The sequence below is a fragment of the Lithobates pipiens genome, unplaced genomic scaffold (genome assembly GCF_037356315.1).
Source record: "Lithobates pipiens isolate NorthernLeopardFrog02 unplaced genomic scaffold, aLitPip1_a1.2 Scaffold_28, whole genome shotgun sequence".
In the NCBI taxonomy this organism is placed as follows: domain Eukaryota; kingdom Metazoa; phylum Chordata; class Amphibia; order Anura; family Ranidae; genus Lithobates; species Lithobates pipiens.
Genome location: NW_027507789.1, coordinates 7,654,642 through 7,674,083, shown reverse-complemented (window position 1 = coordinate 7,674,083; position 19,442 = coordinate 7,654,642). Strand labels below are relative to the sequence as shown.

Genomic DNA, 19,442 nt, shown 5'->3' with positions numbered 1-19,442 from the left:
TTCGCACTTTCTAATTGTCCTGTTTACCATTATCATTGAAAGTAAAGGAAAATCCCAAATTTTGGGTTGTCCCCAGAAAAGTAATAGATGGAAAATCTCCCATTGGTGACACTAGTTCTGGTGACCTAGGGGTCCCCAGGGATTCCCTTTGCAGTGATTTCCTCTCACTTTCCCTTTGGCTGAGATATAGGAAGTGAAGGGAAATCCATGTCTTTATGGACCTTGCTTTGTGTACTGCTCCTAAATATTTTTGTGGAGGGGGGGTTATGGCGTATGGTTGTTTTTCAGGGGTTGGGCTTGGTAAGGCGTCGGAATACCAAGACTTTATGGACAACTTCATGCTCCCAGCTTTGTGAGAACGGTTTGGGGACGGCCCCTTTCTGTTCCAACATGACTGCGTACCGGTGCACAAATCAAGTAATAAAGACATGGATGAGCGAGTTTGGAGTGGAGGAACTTGACTGTCCTGACCTCAACCCAGTAGAACACCAGTGGGATGAATTTGAGGGGAGACTGCGAGCCAGGCCTTCTTGTCCAACTTCAGTGCCTGACCTCACAAAGGCTCTTCTGGTAGAATGGTCAAACGTTCCCATAGACACCCTCCTAAACCTTGTGAATGGCCTTCCCAGAAGAGTTGAAGCTGTTATAGCTGCAAAGGGTGGGCCAACTCAATATTGAACCCTACGGACTATGACGCCATTAAAGTTCATGAGTGCGTAAAGGCAGGTGTCCCAATGCTTTTGTTAATCTAGTTTATGTTCCAGTGTACTTAGAAATGTATACAATAGTTCTTTTTCTTCACAATGGGGACTCTATAGAGATATGTTAGTTATAGAATGGCCTTGCCAGCCTTGGCTTTTGGTACACCTCAGGGCACTTTGAGCTCCATGGCAGCCTTGGACAAGGTTTGTTTGCACTAAGTAGGTTTCGGCTACCTGAGATGTCCTCCAGGAGGAAGTGACTTTTGGGAGGAACTCGTTCTCTGTGGAACAAGATCTTCCGATCATCTTCACTAATAAAACCACATTCTTGGGGCAAGTTTGTCGACATTTTCTAGAGCTGCGAGGCGTTCTCTTCGATGCGGAGATGGAATGCCGTAAGCTGCACTCATGACTGTCACCCAGTCCCGGCTCTGAGAATTGTGAGGCTGCAGGCTGTTTAAATACCTATTTACTTAACTCCTCACAGTTCCGTCCTTCCTTCAGTTATTCTAAAGAAGAACTTACTTTGTTTCCTGATTCACCCCTCTACTTGGGTATGCAGCGTTGTTTTTCTTTGTGCTGCATCTGGTCTGCAATTCAGTTTACCCGCAGAAGAAGAGTTGGGGCCTCCTGTACAGTGCCATGGAAACTCACTAACCACTTGACCTCCAGAAGATTGTTCAATTAACCACTTGACCTCCAGAAGATTTACCCCACCCTGTCATGACCAGGCCAGTTTTTGTGATACTGCACTGCATTTCTTTGACAATTGCGCGGTTGTGCGACGCTGTACCCAAATAAATTGTTTGTCCTTTTTTTTTTTTCCCCACAAATAGAGCTTTCTTTTGGTGGTATTTGATCACTTCTGCGGTTTTTATTATTTTACGCTATAAAAAAAAGTGTATAACGAGAAGTGCCGGTGTTCTGCCGTATAGTGTCCGCTCCGTACTGCGCATGTGCAGTACGGAGCAGGCGAAGCTTCGGAAAATCTCCAAAGCTGAACGGCGCCTGCGCCGTGAGTGGAGGTGGTGGCCCCACCATCCAAGCGGACATAGGATTGTGAATTTTAGAGGGCCCCTCGCGGGCGAGCTTCGCTCGCCACGCTTAGGGCTCGGCCTCACTTCGCTCGGCTCTTTTTTATTCCTACTCTATGTCCACTTGGATGGTGGGGATAGAACCTGGACTCACGGCGCAGGCGCCGTTCATCCTCGGCAATTTTCAGAATCTGTGTTGCTGTGTACTGCGCATGCGCAGTACGCAGCAGACACTATCCGATGGAGGACATTATTTGGCAAGACACCGGTTCGCACATCAACTCAATGTTGATAAAGTAATATATGTAACAAACCAGTGTAACTTAAAATCATCCTTTCTCATAACATCTAATACAATGCAAATAAGGTGCAAGTGCAAAATTGTGCAAATCAAACATATGTGCTAAATTCGCAATCGATAAAATGCATGCTATGACAATAAACAAGTGAAAGACGTGAAAAAATTTATCAAAAGTATTTGTAGTGTCTAAAAAAATATTAAAGCGACAAGGAAAGTAGTACAGGGGCTCCCCGAGTTACGAACCTCCGACTTGAAAACAACTCCTACTTGCGAACGGCAGGTGGCGCCGGCGGGCACATCGGAAAATGACGTCGGAAAACGTCGTTATGCGCGTCCCAATTACGGACAAATTCGACTTAGAAACAAACAGGCAGTCCCTAACCCATTCGCAGCTCGGGGACCCCCTGTATAAATAGTGTCAATAAAAAAATATTCATGATCAAAGTCCCAAAATTCTTCACAAAGAAATTCCCAAAGGTGCTCCACCACAACGTGAACACTCCACCACTCTCTCAAAATGGACTCGCCAGATAGATACAGTATGCTGGTAAAGTTATAAACCAGCCAACAAGCCAATTTATTCCTCTCTTTTTCTGGGCTTCAGTCAGAATCCCATCTCCCAATTCAAAGTATGAGGTATAAAGAATAGAAAAGAAAGAAGGATGCTCCCATAGCGAATCATCATATGCGGTGACTACAGCGTCTTTGCCCCGCCCTACGCACGTTTTGTCATGTGACGTCACATGACGAAACGTGCGTAGGGCAGAGCAAGGAGTCTGGATTCACCGTGTATGACGATTCATGCTCGTGGTGCATGGTATGACCATAGTATGCGGTATAAGGAATAGAAAAGAAGGAAGGAGGCTCTCATAGCGTAAAAATGTACTAACAGACTTTATTAAAATAGTAAGACTTCCAGTTACATATTAAAAGTGCCTACCCAGCACTTAGGGTAAACACGCTCAGCTGAAAGGCAATTTTGCCTCTGCTCATACCGTGGCCTGCGAGCACGAATCGCCACACGATGTGAACTAAATATATTATAGAAATGGCATAGAATGGATGTATAAATGGATGGAGACTGGTGGATAGAAAAGGGCTATGGCAGTGGTTGTCAACTTATGAGCTATAAGGGGCCTTAAAGTGTTTGTAAAGTCTTTGTTAATTTATAAAAAAAAAAAAACATGTTATACTTGCCTCCTCTGTGCATTTGGTTTTGCACAGAGCAGCCCGGATCCTCCTCTTCTTGGATCCCTTTTCTTTGCTCCTGCCCCCCCCCCCCCCCCTGCCGTTGAGTGCTTTGTGCTTGTTAAAGGGGGCACCAGAGCCAAGTCACAGCTTTGTGTGCCCATTCAGACAAGAAGCCGTGTTTCGGCCCCTCTCTCTCTCCTGATTGGCTAACTGACTTTAATTGACAGCAGCGAGAGCCAATGGTGTCGCTGCTGTGTCTCAGCCAAACATGTGGACATCGCTGGAGAGAGGTGAGGCTCAGGTAAGTAATTAGGGGGGTGCTGGGGTGGCTATTACACACATAAGTTTTTTTTTATTTTTTTTAATTTCAATGCATAGAATACAACCTTCTGCCTTTACAACGCCTTTAAATCTTGTACCCGAGCTCACCAAAGGGCCACACATAATGTTCAGTATATGTAATGCTGGAGAGGAGTGTCAGACTGCAGACCTAACAGAGGAGATGAGGGTCAGAGAGTGAGGATACATTGTTGGTGGGAAGATGCTGCAGAAGACGATACCAAACTGGGAAGATGTTACATGAGGTTAATGGGGATCAATGCTGTTACCCTAATCAATGTTCCAACTACAGACTGCTGAGGTCTGAAGGCCGCACATCATATACCAAAGAGCCACATGTGGCCCTCGGGACACGGGTTGAGCACCAGGGGAGCCATACAGACATGTAAATATCATGGATCCATATACTATTCAAAGCCTTAAACCTACCTTGATTTATTCTGTTTTATGACTTTCTCTGTCTAACACGGTAGGATATTTTCAGGCGAGGAGCCTGTACAACTGTGCAAGACTGAAGGGAAGGCCGCAGTCCAGCCTTAAAAATGACATTCACCCACAAGTCGTTTTTTTTTTTTTGGAGAAGTTTATTTGTATGTAGAGCTTTTCTCATGGAGCTTTGCCTGAGGTCTCTCTACTGGCACTAGTGAGTGAAATATGTCACCACTGAAATGACTCTTAATGCATTATCTTTACTCCTCAGGAAAGAGAATGAAAAGACAAATATCTCAGGTTATGTACAGTTCTAGGTACCTGCAGAAGTCATAAATATCTTCTATGAAGCGGACCATATGTTGGCTTTATGTATGTCTGTGTGAAAACCGCATTCCTGGGTATACAAATACCTAGAATATGCGGAAAATTCTTGGCGTGCCATCTGCCCACTAAGAAGGAAGTATGTGTCCTATGCACAGAATACGGCTCAACATATTTTTCTTAGAGGAGAAGTACAGCCAAAGCTTGTCTGTAGTTCTCCTGAGGATCACAGGAGTGTAGTTCGTTCTGAAATCCTGTGACCCATTTTCAGCAGACCGTGGGCTGAAGCTCGCTGTCGGCTGATGTTGTAGAGCCAGTCCAAGGTTGGGAAAGATCGCGACCCATATGGTCTGGATCTGCCTACATGCCGGCTTGTGTCATAGAGCTAGTCCAGGGTTGGGAAAGATCGCGACCCATATGGTCTGGATCTGCCTACATGCTGCCTTAGGCTCCTAACGAGCTACTGAGAGCTTGAGCTGTCTGCTCCTATCCCTGCCACTTCCCAGCGCTCTAGTGTGTGTGTGTGTGTGTGTGTGTGTGTGTGTGTGTGGGGGGGGGGGGGGGGGGGGGGTCAGAGCAGACAGTGATGACTGACATTCATCAGCTGTCTGCTCAGGGAGCTCTGTGAACTGAGTGATTGACAGTGTTTGAATGCTCGGTTCTCAGTCTTAAGTCTCGTACACACGATCAGGTTGTTGGCCAACCAAGCGTCTGATTTTTGTCTTCAGGGTGTGTGCCCTCCCACAGAAGGAGGTCACGAGCCACATCAGAGGGCTCCGCGGGCCTCATGTGGCACCCGGGCCACTGGTTGGGCACCCATGCAGTAGATATAAAAAGTCTGTAAACCCCTTTTAAATGTCAGGTTTCTGTGATGTAACAAAAGTGACAAAAATAAATCATTTCAGAACTTTTTCCACCTTTAATGTGACCTATAAACTGTACAACTCAATTGAACAACAAACTGAAATCTTGTCGGTGAAGGGAAGTAAAAATAAAAACTGTAAATGTTGTTGCATAAATGTGCACACCCTTAAACTAATACTTTGTTGAAGCACCTTTTGATTTTGTTACAGCACTCAGTCTTTTTGGGTATGAGTCTATCAGCATGGTACATCTTGACCTGCCAATATTTGCCCACTCGTCTTCCAAATCTGTCAAATTGCGAGGGCATCTCCTGTACACAGCCCTCTTCAGATCACCCCACAGATTTTCAATCGGATTCAGGTCTGGGCTCTGGCTGGGCCATTCTTTAATCATCTTCTGGTGAAGCCATTCCTTTGTTGATTTTCTTTTCTTGCATACTAATGTTACACAATTGTCTTCCAACAAACACAAACGTAGTGGGCTCTGATTAGGTGGCACTGATGAAGGGGCACTAATATGCCGCATTTATGGACACTAAGTGGCATTGGTGGGCCCTGATAGGTGGCACTGGTGGGCCCTGATAGGTGGCACTGGTGGGCCCTGATAGGTGGCACTGGTGGGCCCTGATAGGTGGCACTGGTGGGCCCTGATAGGTGACACTGGTGGGCCCTGATAGGCGGCACTGGTGGGCTCTGATGAGGCAGCACTTATGGGCTCTGATGAGGTGGCACTGATGAGGACGCACTAATATGCTGCACTGATAGGTGGCACTGGTGGGCCCCAATAGGCTGCAGTTATGGCCACTGATTAGGCGGCACTGATGAGGAGGCACTAATATGCTGCACTGATAGGTGGCACTGGTGGGCGCCAATAGGCTGCAGTTATGGGCACTGATTAGGCGGCACTGATGAGGAGGCACTAATATGCTGCACTGATAGGTGGCACTGGTGGGCCCCAATAGGCTGCAGTTATGGGCACTGATTAGGCGGCACTGATGAGGAGGCACTAATATGCTGCACTTATGGGAACTGATAGGTGGCCCTGATAGGTGGCACTGGTGGGCCCTGATAGGTGGCACTGGTGGGCCCTGATAGGTGGCACTGGTGGGCCCTGATAGGTGGCACTGGTGGGCCCTGATAGGTGGCACTGGTGGGCCCTGATAGGTGGCACTGGTGGGCCCTGATAGGTGGCACTGGTGGGCCCTGATAGGTGGCAATGGTGGGCCCTGATAGGCAGCAATGGTGGGCCCTGATAGATGGCACTGACTGTCCCTGATGAGGCTGCACTTATGGGTTCTGATGAGGCGGCACTTATGGGTTCTGATGAGGTGGCACTTATGGGTTCTGATGAGGTGGCACTTATGGGTTCTGATGAGGTGGCACTTATTGTCACTGATTAGGTGGCACTGATGAGGAGGCACTAATATGCTGCACTTATGGGCGCTGATAGGTGGCACTGGTGGGCACTGATTGCTGGCATTGGTGGGCACTCATCGCTGGCACTGATTGGTGGCGCTATTGTAATCGGGGCACTGATGATCAGTGCCCTGATTACATGTGTAGATGTCTCCTGTGAGGAGATGCTGCTGATCGGCTCTCCTCACCACACAATCTGTCAGTGTGAGGTGAGGAGTGCCGTTTACTGGCGTCTCCGTGTTTTACATGTGACCGGCTGTGATTGGACACTGGTTGTGCACACTGGGGATTTGTAGTAGCACTATTAACATTGCTTATTGTTAATTGCTACTTGCGGTGACCGGTGTCTACACATTTGAACAAATGACTCCCTATGGAGTGAGTGCCACAAATGGCATGTAGTAGCTTTCAGTATTGATTAGTCTCATAATCATTGGTGATTTATCCGTACCCCATGCTACTTCATTCCATAGGGAAGCCATTTGTTGCAACTTAGTAGGGGTTGTGCTGTATAAAAATGCACTGATTACTATGTAAATGACACTGGCAGGGAAGTGGTTAAACACTAGGGGACGATGAAGGGGTTAAGTATGTCCTAGGGAGTGATTCTAACTGTGGGCAGGGAGCAGTGATCTCTGTCATGACACAAGCCTGAACGGGGAAATGCCTTGTTTACATAGGTACTTCCCTGTTCTGCAGATCCGTGACACGATCGTCGGGGTCCCATCGGAACGGTCACGTTGTGCGCGGCGGGCGCACGCCTGCTAGCCCCGCCAATTAAAGGGGACGTACAGGTACACCCATCTACCCACCGCTGCCATTGTGCTGACATGCAGCGGTTGGCAAGTGGTTAAGAAACAAAAAAAAAAGACCTGAGGGTCAGTTCACACCACATGCAGTCTACTTCAATAGATGAATACTAAGTAACAATAAATAAATAATTAACCCTTAACTTTATGTTTGGTTGTGTATTGTTATTTTATTATTAGTATTAATAATAAAAAATAATGTATTTAATATTTTTTAAGGTTAGAGATTATTATTTATTAATGTGTTATTACATATTATTTATTTTTCTTATTTATGATGATTTTGTTATTTGTGTATATATTTTACATTTTATTATTATTATTATACAGGATTTATGTATATATTTTACATGCATTTATTATTATTATTATACAGGATTTATATAGCGCTGACAGTTTACGCAGCGCTTTACAACATTAGAGTAGACATTACAACACAATACAATTCAAGATGGGGGAAATCAGAGGGCCCTGCTTGTTAGAGCTTACAATCTAGTATTACTATTTTATTTTTTACATTTTTAATTTGAGCAGAAAATCGCTGAAAAACGCAACATAAAAACACGCGAATGGCGAGTTTTCCATTCATTTCTATGAGAATAGAAACATGTCAAAAACGCCCAAATCTGCCCGATTTGAGCAACAAAAACAGCCCCGGAATGTGTTTGGCTTCAGGCGACTTGGAGTGGAGATGTGAACCGTCTCCATAGAGAATCATTGATTTTTTTTTTTACGTTATTTTTTTTTCCCCCTCCAGCGTTTTCAAGCTTCAAGCTACAAAACGCTGTGAGCGGGGTCTTATCGGTCACATAAGACTGGGGTCTTTGCCGCCTTCTCTCCGGATATTTTTCCATAAAGAATTTATTTTCTCTCTGCCATTTTTAAGAAAAAGGAAAAATAACAAACAGTGAAATACTTTTGGCCAAAAGCCTTAGTTTGAGGGTACGATTGTTTTGTGTGCCGGTGGTTGGGGCACATTCCACCCGCGGCGGATGGCGGTGAGACCAGGAGAACAGGTTCCTCCACTATAACGTACACTGACCCAACTCACAGGACAACCCGCGAGGTTTCGTCGGTTCTGAGGAACTACAAGTCCCAACATGCAGGGCAGGACTTAGGGTGGTGAGGGCCCCTGGGATTCAGTCACCTTCGGGCCCTACCTTCTATACATTACCGTATTTATTGGCGTATAACACGCACCCCAAGTTTAGGAGGGATTTTTAAGGAAAAAACTTACATTCAAATGCCCATCAATGCAGCCTTATCAGTGTCCATCTGCAGCCTTGTCCCAGTGTCATTGCAGCCTTGTCAGTGTCCATCTGAAGCCTTGCCCATCTGCAGCCTTGTCCAGTGTCATTTGCAGCCTTGTCAGTGTAGCCTTGTCATTTGCAGCCTTGCCCCAGTGTCATTTTGCAGCCTAAAAATGGCACCGTCGAGATACAGAGTCCTGTATATCTTGGCTCTCGAGTCCTCTCTGCGGCTCTTGGGTCCTCTCGCAGTCCTGAGCTGAGCCAAGAGTAGCCGAGTGTACTCGGCTTGGCTCACAGTCATGCCCAGTCCCTGTGTTATGCCCATCAGAGGTCAGGACTGGGCATGACTGTGAGCGTAGTCGAGCCAAATACACTCGGCTCTTTATCTCGGCGGGGCCCATGAGCTTGAGCCCAGTCAAGCCCAATGGTAAGTCCAGCCCTGCCAACATGCATAGCCTGATGATGATGTGGTTTGTGGACCTTTTTAGGTTACTTTTAACCTGCCGCGGGAAGGAGTTTTTAGGCAAAGCCGCGGCTTCGGCTAAAAACTCCTGCCCGCAGCACCGCAGGACCGACTCGGTGTCAGCGCCAGTCCTGGTGAAAAAAATTAATAGAATCGATTTGACCTCTCAACTCGATTCAAGATTTAAATCAATTTTTTTTCCCCAGCCCTACTTTTAATGAATAAATCCCTGACATGTCACAATATACAGCAACAGGATGGTTTTCAGAAAAGCGCCACCTTAATTCCAATGGGTGACTTTGCGTAGGCTGAGATGATGTCATCAGTTTGCTGCAGGAAGGAACAAGCATTTCCTCATTCTTCCCTCCCCCGGGAATCAGACTTTACATTTCAAAGTGTCTAAAGTAGCCTTTCTCAGCCTTTTAAGCCTAGAGGAACCCCAAAAATAATTTTCAGGTCTGGAGGAACCCTTACTAAAACCAATTTATCAGGGGTCGATAGGAACAATGAACCTTATACTGGTGGCCAATAGGAAGAATGTCCCCCCTTAAAGACAGATAAAAAGATATTTGGTGTCGTGCTGTTGGCTTTGCTAAGTGATGTTGAACCTCGAACTCTGTAGGCATCATCAAATAGGTGGTTCATCAGCCACGGCTCAAGGAACCCCTAGCAACCTCTGGAGGAACCCTGGTTAAGAATGGTTGGTCTAAAGCCAAACTTTTTTTGTTTAAAAATAACAAACCTGTCATACTCACCTGCTCTGTGTAATGGTTTTGCACAGAGCGGCCCCGATCCTCCTCTTCTCAGATCCCTCGCTGCCTTTCCTGGCCCCTCCCTCCTTTTAAGTACCCCCACAGCAAGAAACTTGGTATTGAGGCAGCTGAGCCGCTGCTCTGTATTCAGACACCAAGCCGCAGTTCTGCCCCCCCCCCTTTTCTCCTCACTGACTTTAACAGCAGCGGGAGCCAATGGCGCCACGCTTCCCTCTCAGCCAATGAGGAGAGATCAGGCTCCCCCATTGGTCGATCTCCCTTACCTTTTCCTTTTATGACAACTGTAACATTTTGGATTTCCCATCACTTTTGGTCCCGGTGACAACGGTCACTAGGAAAAATGCGGAGGCTGAATCTCTCCACCCAGACAAGAAGAAGAAGAAACCGGCAGGAGTTCTAATTCTGCTCTATCCAGAAGTAAAGTTTTAGCTATACGTACATGTAAAAAATATGTGAATACTAGTACAGTGGTCTCCAGACTGCAGCCCAAGGGCCGAATGTGGCCCTTTGCTTGCCTTTATCTGGGCCTTGAGGCAGCACTCCTCCCAGTGATACCAACAATGAGGCACTATTCCTCCCACTGACACCAATGATGGGGCACTATTCCTCCCACTGACACCAATGATGGGGCACTATTCCTCCCACTCACACCAATGATGGGGCACTATTCCTCCCACTGACACCAATTATGGGACACTGTTCCTCCCACTGATACCAATGATGGGGCACTATTCCTTCCACTGATACCAATGAAGGGGCACTATTCCTCCCACTGATACCAATGAAGGGGCACTGTTCCTCCCACTGACACCAATGATGGGGCACTGTTCCTCCCACTGACACCAATAATGGGGCACTCTTCCTTTCACTGACACCAATGATGGGGCAATCTTCCTTCCACTGATACCAATGAAGGGGCACTGTTCCTTCCACTGACGCCAAAAATGGGACACTATTCATCCTACCGACACCAATGATGGGGCACTGTTGCTTCCACTGACACCAACGATGGGGCACTATTCCTCCCACTGACACCAATGATGAGGCACTATTTCTCTAAATATACCAATGACGGGCATTGGTTACATCCACTAGGCAAAGTCGCCCCCCTCCTCAAAGTCTGAAGGACAGTAAACCAGCCCTTTGTTTTGAAATTTTGGAGACCCCTGTACTAGAATGTCAGACACGTGGTCACAGGTTCACTTTACGGTGGACGCCCTGGGACTCTCAGCCTCATCCTTGATCACTAGGGGTGAGGATGGCAGCTGGCGCTTGGTCCTTCAGAACCAGATCAGCAATGGCATTTCCATTCATAATTCTTGACAGGTTCTCTTAAGCTATGAAGCATCCATTGTTTTAAACTACTACAATGTGAGAGGAGTCCCCATCCCCCTTCAGCAAAATAATGCCATCTTGGTCGCTGGGTCTTCTTCTCACACCCCCCTCCTCTCATGTTGGGAAAAGTGCCCTCTTCTCATCTCACGTGCCAGGAGCCGTTCAAGATTAGGCTGTGCCACTGCTGGCACGCCGGACCTCTCCTACCACTCCACAAACCAGTAAGGTGAGCTGCTGTTCCATTTTCCCCTCTATAAGGTCATTGTTCGGCAGCCAGGAGCTAAGCCAGCCTGAGAACATCCCCTGGGAAATGAGCTTTTTCAGTTGTGGAGCTTCAGTTGTGCCCACAGGCTATACATTACTGTAGGCCATGAATGAGTATGAGATGGCTTGCTGCTAGGAGAGGAGCCTGCGTAGGCTCGCTCTTATTACATGTGTGCCGCCTTATTCTTGCCAAGAGGAAGTCCTGAGGTGCTGCAAGCAGAAAGCGACAAGTGTTTGCATTGTGTGCAGCCTGCGAGTGCTTAGAACGGCCGTGCAGGAATTCAGAAGATAATCTAGAAGCTGAATAGAGCTGCAGGTAGAATCACACCGTACCATTGTTCATGACAATGGTGCCATTACATACATGCGTGTGTTCTGTATCTATGGGCCCCGGGGACCACCGTCTACTACAATAGGCTTGTGGTTACCGGGAACTCTCAGTGATGGGATTTTTTTCCCTAAAAAAATGATACAGCTCCTCATACATACATATGTATAATGTATAATGTATAATATATATATATATATATATATATATATAAATTGTGAGAACTTGGTAGAGCTTTTGAAGGACACCACCACTCGCTTTTCTTCTTTTAAAGGGCTTTTCTTGCCCATTTTTATTTAAAAAGTTCCAGAAAAACACAAAACAACATACGTTTTCCATACAAAGGGTATTCAGCATTATTTTCCTATCAAAAACAAATGGCGTTCAACCCTTCTGGCTTGCACTTTGCAGTACTGATGCCCTTGTCTGTCTTCTACAGACTGTTCTCTCACCAATGTTTGGACCATACCATGCATTTAGCAGCCCCATTGTTGCTCTGGCTCCGCACTTCTCTCCTAGGTGGAGCTCTCCTGACTCCGGAACCAGATCTCCTGTCTGCCCGGGGTGAAGTCCGGAAACTATAGTCAGGTCACTACTGATAGCCCAGCACACACCTGAATGATCAGTGTGCTGGTAGTTACAAAAACTTGGACCCCCGGATTGGAGATTTCATCCCACCCGGATCACTTTGAAATCTTCAGGCTCCAGGTCCCAAAACGGACTTTACCAAACATTGAGGAAACTCTCCATGACACAAACTCCCTGGAGTTCCTCAACCCGCCTAGTTGAGAATTCTGGGTCATAACCTCTTTTTAGACCCTGGCAGGGCAACACTCTGCCACAAATATGTGTTTATATATATATTAGCGTTGCACCGATACCAGTATCGGTATCAGTGCCGATACCGAGTATTTGCACAAGTATCGGTACTTGTGTAAATTCTCCGATACCTGAAACTGATACTTTCAGGCTCTGCTCTTTGAGTGGTCAGTGGGTCTCCCCTGTGTTAAAGAAGTCCGGTAATTGGAGCTGTCAAGAAAAAAAAAAAAAAAAAGCAGCTGGCAATGTTTATTAACAACATTGCTCAGCCCTGAAACACTAAAATAAAAAGAAACATTGTTTCTTTTTATATATTTCTGTTTCTTCATCTGCAGCACAAAGAGATGAACAAATGTTCTTCTGGTTAACCCCTTAATCTAGCCTGGACTGGCAGAGCGGATGCCATAGACTGGTGGGCAGTTGTGCAAAACACATAACTATAGACGTGCTAAAGCTTCTAAGGTCAAGGGTGTACTTCCATTTCCTACAGTACATCTTCACATCATTTTGATATTTTTGATGAACAAATCAATGAAAACACAAGGAAAATATCTCCTTTTTTTCCAATTAGTTTTATCACTGTGGTTTTTCTAGGCACTGTTTGGATAAAGATCTAATGATTGCCTGCTCAAATATGCTATTAAAGGGGTTGCAAAGGTTTGTGTTTTTTCACCTTATTTTTCACCCTATGCATTAAGGTGAAAAAACACCTGTCAGCGGCCCCCCCATCCATTGGCTCCTGCTGCTGTCAATCAAATCCAGTGACGCAGCTGTCGGGGGCGTGGCCAAGTCCCGCATTCAGTGTCTATGGATTGCGCTCGCAAGGTAACCCCCCAGGAGAGTGCTTCTCCTAGGGGGGTTATCTGATGTGGGGAGGAGCCGGGAGAGTTGTCAAGGGACCCCAGAATATGAGGTTTGGGGCCACTCTGTGCAAAACGAGCTGCACATTGGAGGTAAGTGATGATATGATTGTTTAAAAAAAAAAAAAACCCTTATGCCGCGTACACACGACTGGACTTTTCAACAGCAAAGGTCCGACGGAACAAATCCCCCGGGCAATTCGATCGTGGGTGGGCTCATTGGACCTTTGCTTTTAAAAAATCAGCTTTAGATTTAGAACATGTTTTAAATCTTTCCGACGGCTGCTCCATAGTCCTGTGTGAGCCACTGAGAGCCGCCGAGAATGGCCGAAAGCTACCAAGCGCCGCAGAGATACACAGGACATCCGGCTCTGTATCTCGCCAGCGCCAAGGCTACACTGACAAGGCTGCAATGACACTGACAAGGCTGCATTGATGGGCATTTAAATGTAAGTTTTTTTTCCTTAAAGCGGAGGTCCACCCTAAAGTGGACCTTCCGCTCATCGGAACCCCCCCCCCCCCCTCCGGCGCCACAATTGGCACCTTTCAGGGGGGAGGGGGGTGCAGATACCTGTACAGTACAGGTATCTGCACCTACTTCCGGGATAGCTCTCTGCGTAAAGGGGTGTAGATTACGCCCCTTTCCGCAAGTGCCCGCCCCTTTCCGCAAGTGCCCCGCTGCCTGCTGGGAAACACACAGATCCCAGAGGCAGCGGGGACCGTCCTTATTGCACAGCGCATGCGCAGTAGGGAACCGGGAAATGAAGCCGAAAGGCTCCATTTCCTGATTCCCATACCCAAGATTGCGGCGGCAGCACCCGAGAGATGATCTAGAGATCGGCTTCGGGTGCCGACATCGCGGGCGCGCTGGACAGGTAAGTGTCACTATTTTAAAAGTCAGCAGCTGCAGTATTTGTAGCTGCTGGCTTTAAAAAAAAAAAAAAAAATGCTGAGTCCCGGCGGACTCCCGCTTTAAACTTCCCTCCTAAACTCGGGGTGCGTGTTATACGCCGATAAATACAGTAAGTATATGTTTTTGCTTTATAAAAAAAATTACCTTTAGTGTCAGTTTTAAGATCTGCTTTGCCAAGAACAATACCTCTCAGAGAGATCACAGGACTCCCCCTGACAATGCCTTCATCTGATTTTCTCACCAGAAGGATGGCGCCATCTTTGTTCAGCCATTATCCGGGGTCACCATGTACTTAACAACCAATTATATTTTGAGCTGTGAACAGTCAGCACTTCATCTGGATATTTGAAGTTCCCAACCGTATTATTATTATTATTATTATTATTTTTTTAGGCTTTCAAACTGACGTAATTTCTCTGTCTTGCAGTTGTCCCCGTCATACTGAAGGCGCTGGTTTATGATGAGAAGCGCGGTGCGTGTAGCGTGGGTTCGGCTGTCCGGGATGCTGCCTGTTATGTGTGTTGGGCCTTTGCACGGGCCTATGACCCTCTCGAAATGAAGAAATATGTCAATCAGCTTGCAAGGTAAGTCTAGTCAAACTCGTGAAATCTTCAAGGGAAGTGGCCGGATGTGCGGAAACAACCATATACACAGTAAACAATGTAATAATTAAAAACGAACAAGGAGATTAATAAAAGCAATAAAAATTGATAAAATGATAATTAAATTGTAATGAATATGAAGATATTTAAAACTTAAACGGGCGGGGGCCCCCTATTGGGCGGGGCCCATGGGCTTGAGCCCAGTCAAGCCCAATGGTAAGTCCAGCCCTCCCGCTGTTGCAAAACTACAAGTCCCATCATGCCTCTGCCTTTGGGAGTCATGCTGTTAACTGTCAGCCTTGAAATGCCTCATGGGACTTGTAGTTTCGCAAACAGCTGGAGGGCCGCCAGTTTGAGACCCCTACTTTAACCACTTAAGGACTGCCCCACATACATTTCCTGCACCAGGGCGGCCCTTAAGCGATTCAAGCAGGGGTCTCAAACTGGCAGCCCTCCAGCTGTCCCTTAATGCCCCATTGTTGGTGTCTGTAGGAAGAATAGTGCCAAGTTCCAAACTGTTGGTGTTTTTAGGAGGAATCAGTGCCGGAACAAGGTCATCCAGCGCCCAGGGCAAAGATGCCAAACTGCGCCCCCCTTTCCCTTAGGGTTAGGGTCATGGTTCCCCCTACGCCTGCAATAAACCATTGCACCAGGCAGCCGCCCCTCTTGCCCACCGCTTGTCCCGGCCCTGGGAGTAATAATGCCAAACTGTTGGTGTCAGTGGGAAATATAGTTCCTTATATCTGTGGAAGGAACAGTGCCCCGAGGGCTGGATAAAGGCAAGCAATGGGCTGCATTGGCCCCGCGGGCTCTAGTTTGGAGACCACTGCTGTAGAGGAATTAGCAGCGTCATGGGCACCAATGTATTTTCTGCCTTTCGAGATTGGCAGCCTTGTGTGTGTCTTCTGGTGACACGGGCTTGACATTGATGCCTTAAAATTCAACTGACCTCAGGGCAGAAAATCTTTCCGCTGAGCGCTCCATAGTCTTTCTGGCACGTTTGTATCAATGTAAAGAGGAGGTGGTGAGCGGTGCAGATGGGCACTTTCAGTGCCACTTGTCTTGGGTGAGACTAGAATTGAGACAGATTTTCTAATCAAACTGATTGATCACTACCCTAGAGATGTTGGGCATCAGCGGACCATTGCTGGATCCTCTGATAGGGCCAAGGCAACGCCACAGAGCCAGTTGGGACAGCGGGAGGGGTTGTAATAATCTACATTGCAATACCAGTGGTTGCAGCCACGCTCCACATCACTGAAGACCTAGAAAAAAAAAACCTCTGCTGGTGTCTGGCATTGCATTTGGATTAACGTTGTACTAAATGGATCTGATTTCATGCTAGCAAGTGCTCAGGGTGAAGATTAGAGGCAAGCTCAATGTCTCTTAGACAAGAAGGTGAATCATCCCACAAAGCGTGGATTGATGAGGGCTGTGCTCGCTCTGCAGGGTGTGTGGAGTCCTCTGGAGACACGGCTGTGTAGTGGGCGCATCTCGAAGGCAGCCTGGAAGTATAAACGTCCCGGAGGTGTGGTACCGAGCTGCAGTATCACCACTCCCTGTGCACAGGCTTTGCTTTTATAATATAATGATTCAGATTGGGAGATAGAAACCAAAGCCTTGTTTTTATATTCCTAGAACATCTGCGGCTGCTTCATTGGAAACTGGAGCAAAATCTTAGCCTGTTTTCATCCTCCGAGTAAAAAATAATGGCAGTCCGGCTGCTGTGTGATGTGTGCCGGGGGGGGGGCGCTAAGGAATCTCCACATCACCTGCAGTCCATTTCTCTGCTTAACCACTTGATCTCCGGAAGGTTCTACCCCCTTAGGCTGGATTCACACCATCGCCACCTGCGGCTCCTAGCAGGGGATCCGGTGTGTCCTGGTTCACCATTTCAGGTCCGATTTTAGCCCGTTTTTGTTTTGTTTTTTATTTAATTTTTGGGCTGAATTTGGACCTGAAACGGGCCAAAGGGCACACAAGGCTCCAGTGCAAATTCGCAACGGTGATGTGTGAATCTGCTCCATAGAGAGCCGGTCAAAATCTCCTGCTACCCACATCTAATTCACAATTGTGTGAACCCGGCATTAACCGCTTGCCAACCACTGGCCAGGCGGCACAGCTCTCGTTGCCAGTGGGCGTCATATGACCCCCTCACCTTTTCGGGCCCACCAGGGGGCGTGCACGATCCCGCCGCGTCACTGGGGACTCGATGCGTGCGCCCGCGATGTCCGCAGGGCACCTGCAATTGCCCGGTAACACAGCAGGACCGTGGATCCATCAGGCCCCACCCACAAACCAGAGGGGGGGGGGGGGTGTTGTGTTTTGTACGGAGATCCATCCTGATAGGCACCAAGTTGTTTGAGGAAACAGAGCCCCAGCAATATAGATAAGGTCTTGGCTCAGGCTGCCTCTGTATAACCGGTTCTGAAGGGAAAGCTGCTCTCCTTTCTGAGTTCTCCAAACCCAGGCGTGGGAGGGCAAAATAAAGTTATTGACAAAATAATATGTAAAGTGAACCACAAAATAATAGTCACAAGGCAGCCTTACCTTCGCCTGGAGTGACTGTTTGCTGTGCGATAAACGCAGGGCGGAAACGGCTGCCTCTCGGGTTTGATGTGTATTGCAGGATTTATTCTCCTGTGTCGTCTTTGCAGTTTTGCAATTTTTTGTGAATCTTCGAAAAACATGCGGGATATTCTGCATTAGCAAAATTAAGCTAGAAACGGAAGCAAAGCCCCACCTTCTGCCAACCTCTGCTGCCCAGCTTGGCAATTCCCTTTTTACTTGGTCCCCTCCATCCCCTGTCCCTTAACAAGCTGCACTCTGCTGGAGGTGAGCAGAGAAGAAATGCCTGGCTCCGAGAACCTCAGTGGTGAGCACTGCGTCTGACATTTGGGGGTCCCAAAAAATGTTATTCATTTTACATGCTAGTGACCTCATTTTGGCCCTGTCTGTGAATGCTTATTGGCAGGGCCGCCTTACCATGGGTCCCAATGTGTCCATTGGACCCAGGCAGCCCTTTAAGAGTGGTAGCAAATTAAACCACGGCCGCCTCTCCTCTTCTATTAACCCAGAAAATTGACAGCCATGATTTTTTTTTCCAGCAGTTTTGTGTGGTTATGATGGCAACTGCCCCCCAGGCTGCTTCTCCTGCCCCTATACTACCATAGCCTGCCCCTATACTGCCCTATCCTGTCTAATACCCTAGCCTGTCTATATACTACCCTAGCCTGTCTATATACTACCCCAGCCTGTCCCTATACTGCCCTAGCCTGTCCCTATACTGCCCTAGCCTGTCCCTATACTGCCCTAGCCTGCCCCTATACTGCCCTAGCCTGCCCCTATACTGCCCTAGCCTGCCCCTATACTGCCCTAGCCTGCCCCTATACTGCCCTAGCCTGCCCCTATACTGCCCTAGCCTGCCCCTATACTGCCCTAGCCTGCCCCTATACTGGCTTAGCCTGTCTATATACTTCCCTACCCTGCCCCTATACTGCTCTAGCCCACCTCTATACTGCCCTAGCCCACCCCTCGGAATGGAACGTAATGGTATGTCCTATAATTTTGCATATAGACAAGATGCTGTTGCATGTAAATCTGACAGCATTTCATTCTTGGGCCCAGACAGCACAAGAAGCCCTGCTGATTGGGTTTGTTCTATAAATTCACGAGATATTCGAATTGTTTGTGTGTTATCTTAACCACTTGACCCCCCCCCCCCCCCCTCAATCATGACCAGGGCATTTTTTGCTATTCAGCACTGCACTAATTTAACTGCCACTTGCTTGATTATGAAACACTCTATCCAAATGAAATCTATATCATCTTTTTCACACAAACTTTCTTTTGGTGGTATTTAAAGTGATTTGTGAAGTCTAGTTATTTTTACCTAAAAAAAAAAAAAAAAAAAAGCATGTTATACTTACCTGCCCTGTGAAATGGTTCTACACAGAGGAGCCCAGATCCTCCTCTTCTCGGGTCCCTCTTTTATGCTCATGGTCCCTCCCTCCCTGTTCAGTACCCCCCCCCCCCCCAACAGCAAGCAGCTTGCTATGGGGGCATCCGAGCCAAACCCGCTGGTCCCCTGCAGCCCTTGCCCCGCCCCCTTCCTCATTTTATGGCTGACTGACTTTGACAGCAGCGGGAGCTAAAGGCGCCACGCTGCTGCATCAGCCAATGAGGAGGGGAGTATCTTGTGCAACATCGCTGTATCTAGAGGGGTCTCAGGTAATTTTTAGGGGGGCTACTGCACACAGGATTTTTATCTGAATGCATAGAATGCATTCAGATAAAAAAAAAGCTTCTGCCTTTTACAATCGCTTTAATCACCCCTGTTGTTTTTTTGTTTTTTTTTGCTATATAAATAAAAAAATACAGGAGAAAAAAAAAAGGTTTTCTTTTGTTTCTTTCTTTAAAATTTTGCAA

General features: G+C 47.1%; 1 protein-coding gene across 1 annotated transcript in view; it reads left to right on the top strand.

Annotated features, from left to right (window-relative positions):
* Window positions 1-19,442, top strand: part of TBCD (tubulin folding cofactor D) — a gene marked incomplete at its 5' end in the record, with an annotated part of 179,065 nt that overhangs the window by 83,147 nt on the left and 76,476 nt on the right. Inside the window, 1 exon segment of the mRNA XM_077458631.1 lies at window positions 14,840-14,996. Coding sequence (XP_077314757.1) covers window positions 14,840-14,996 — 157 coding nt within the window.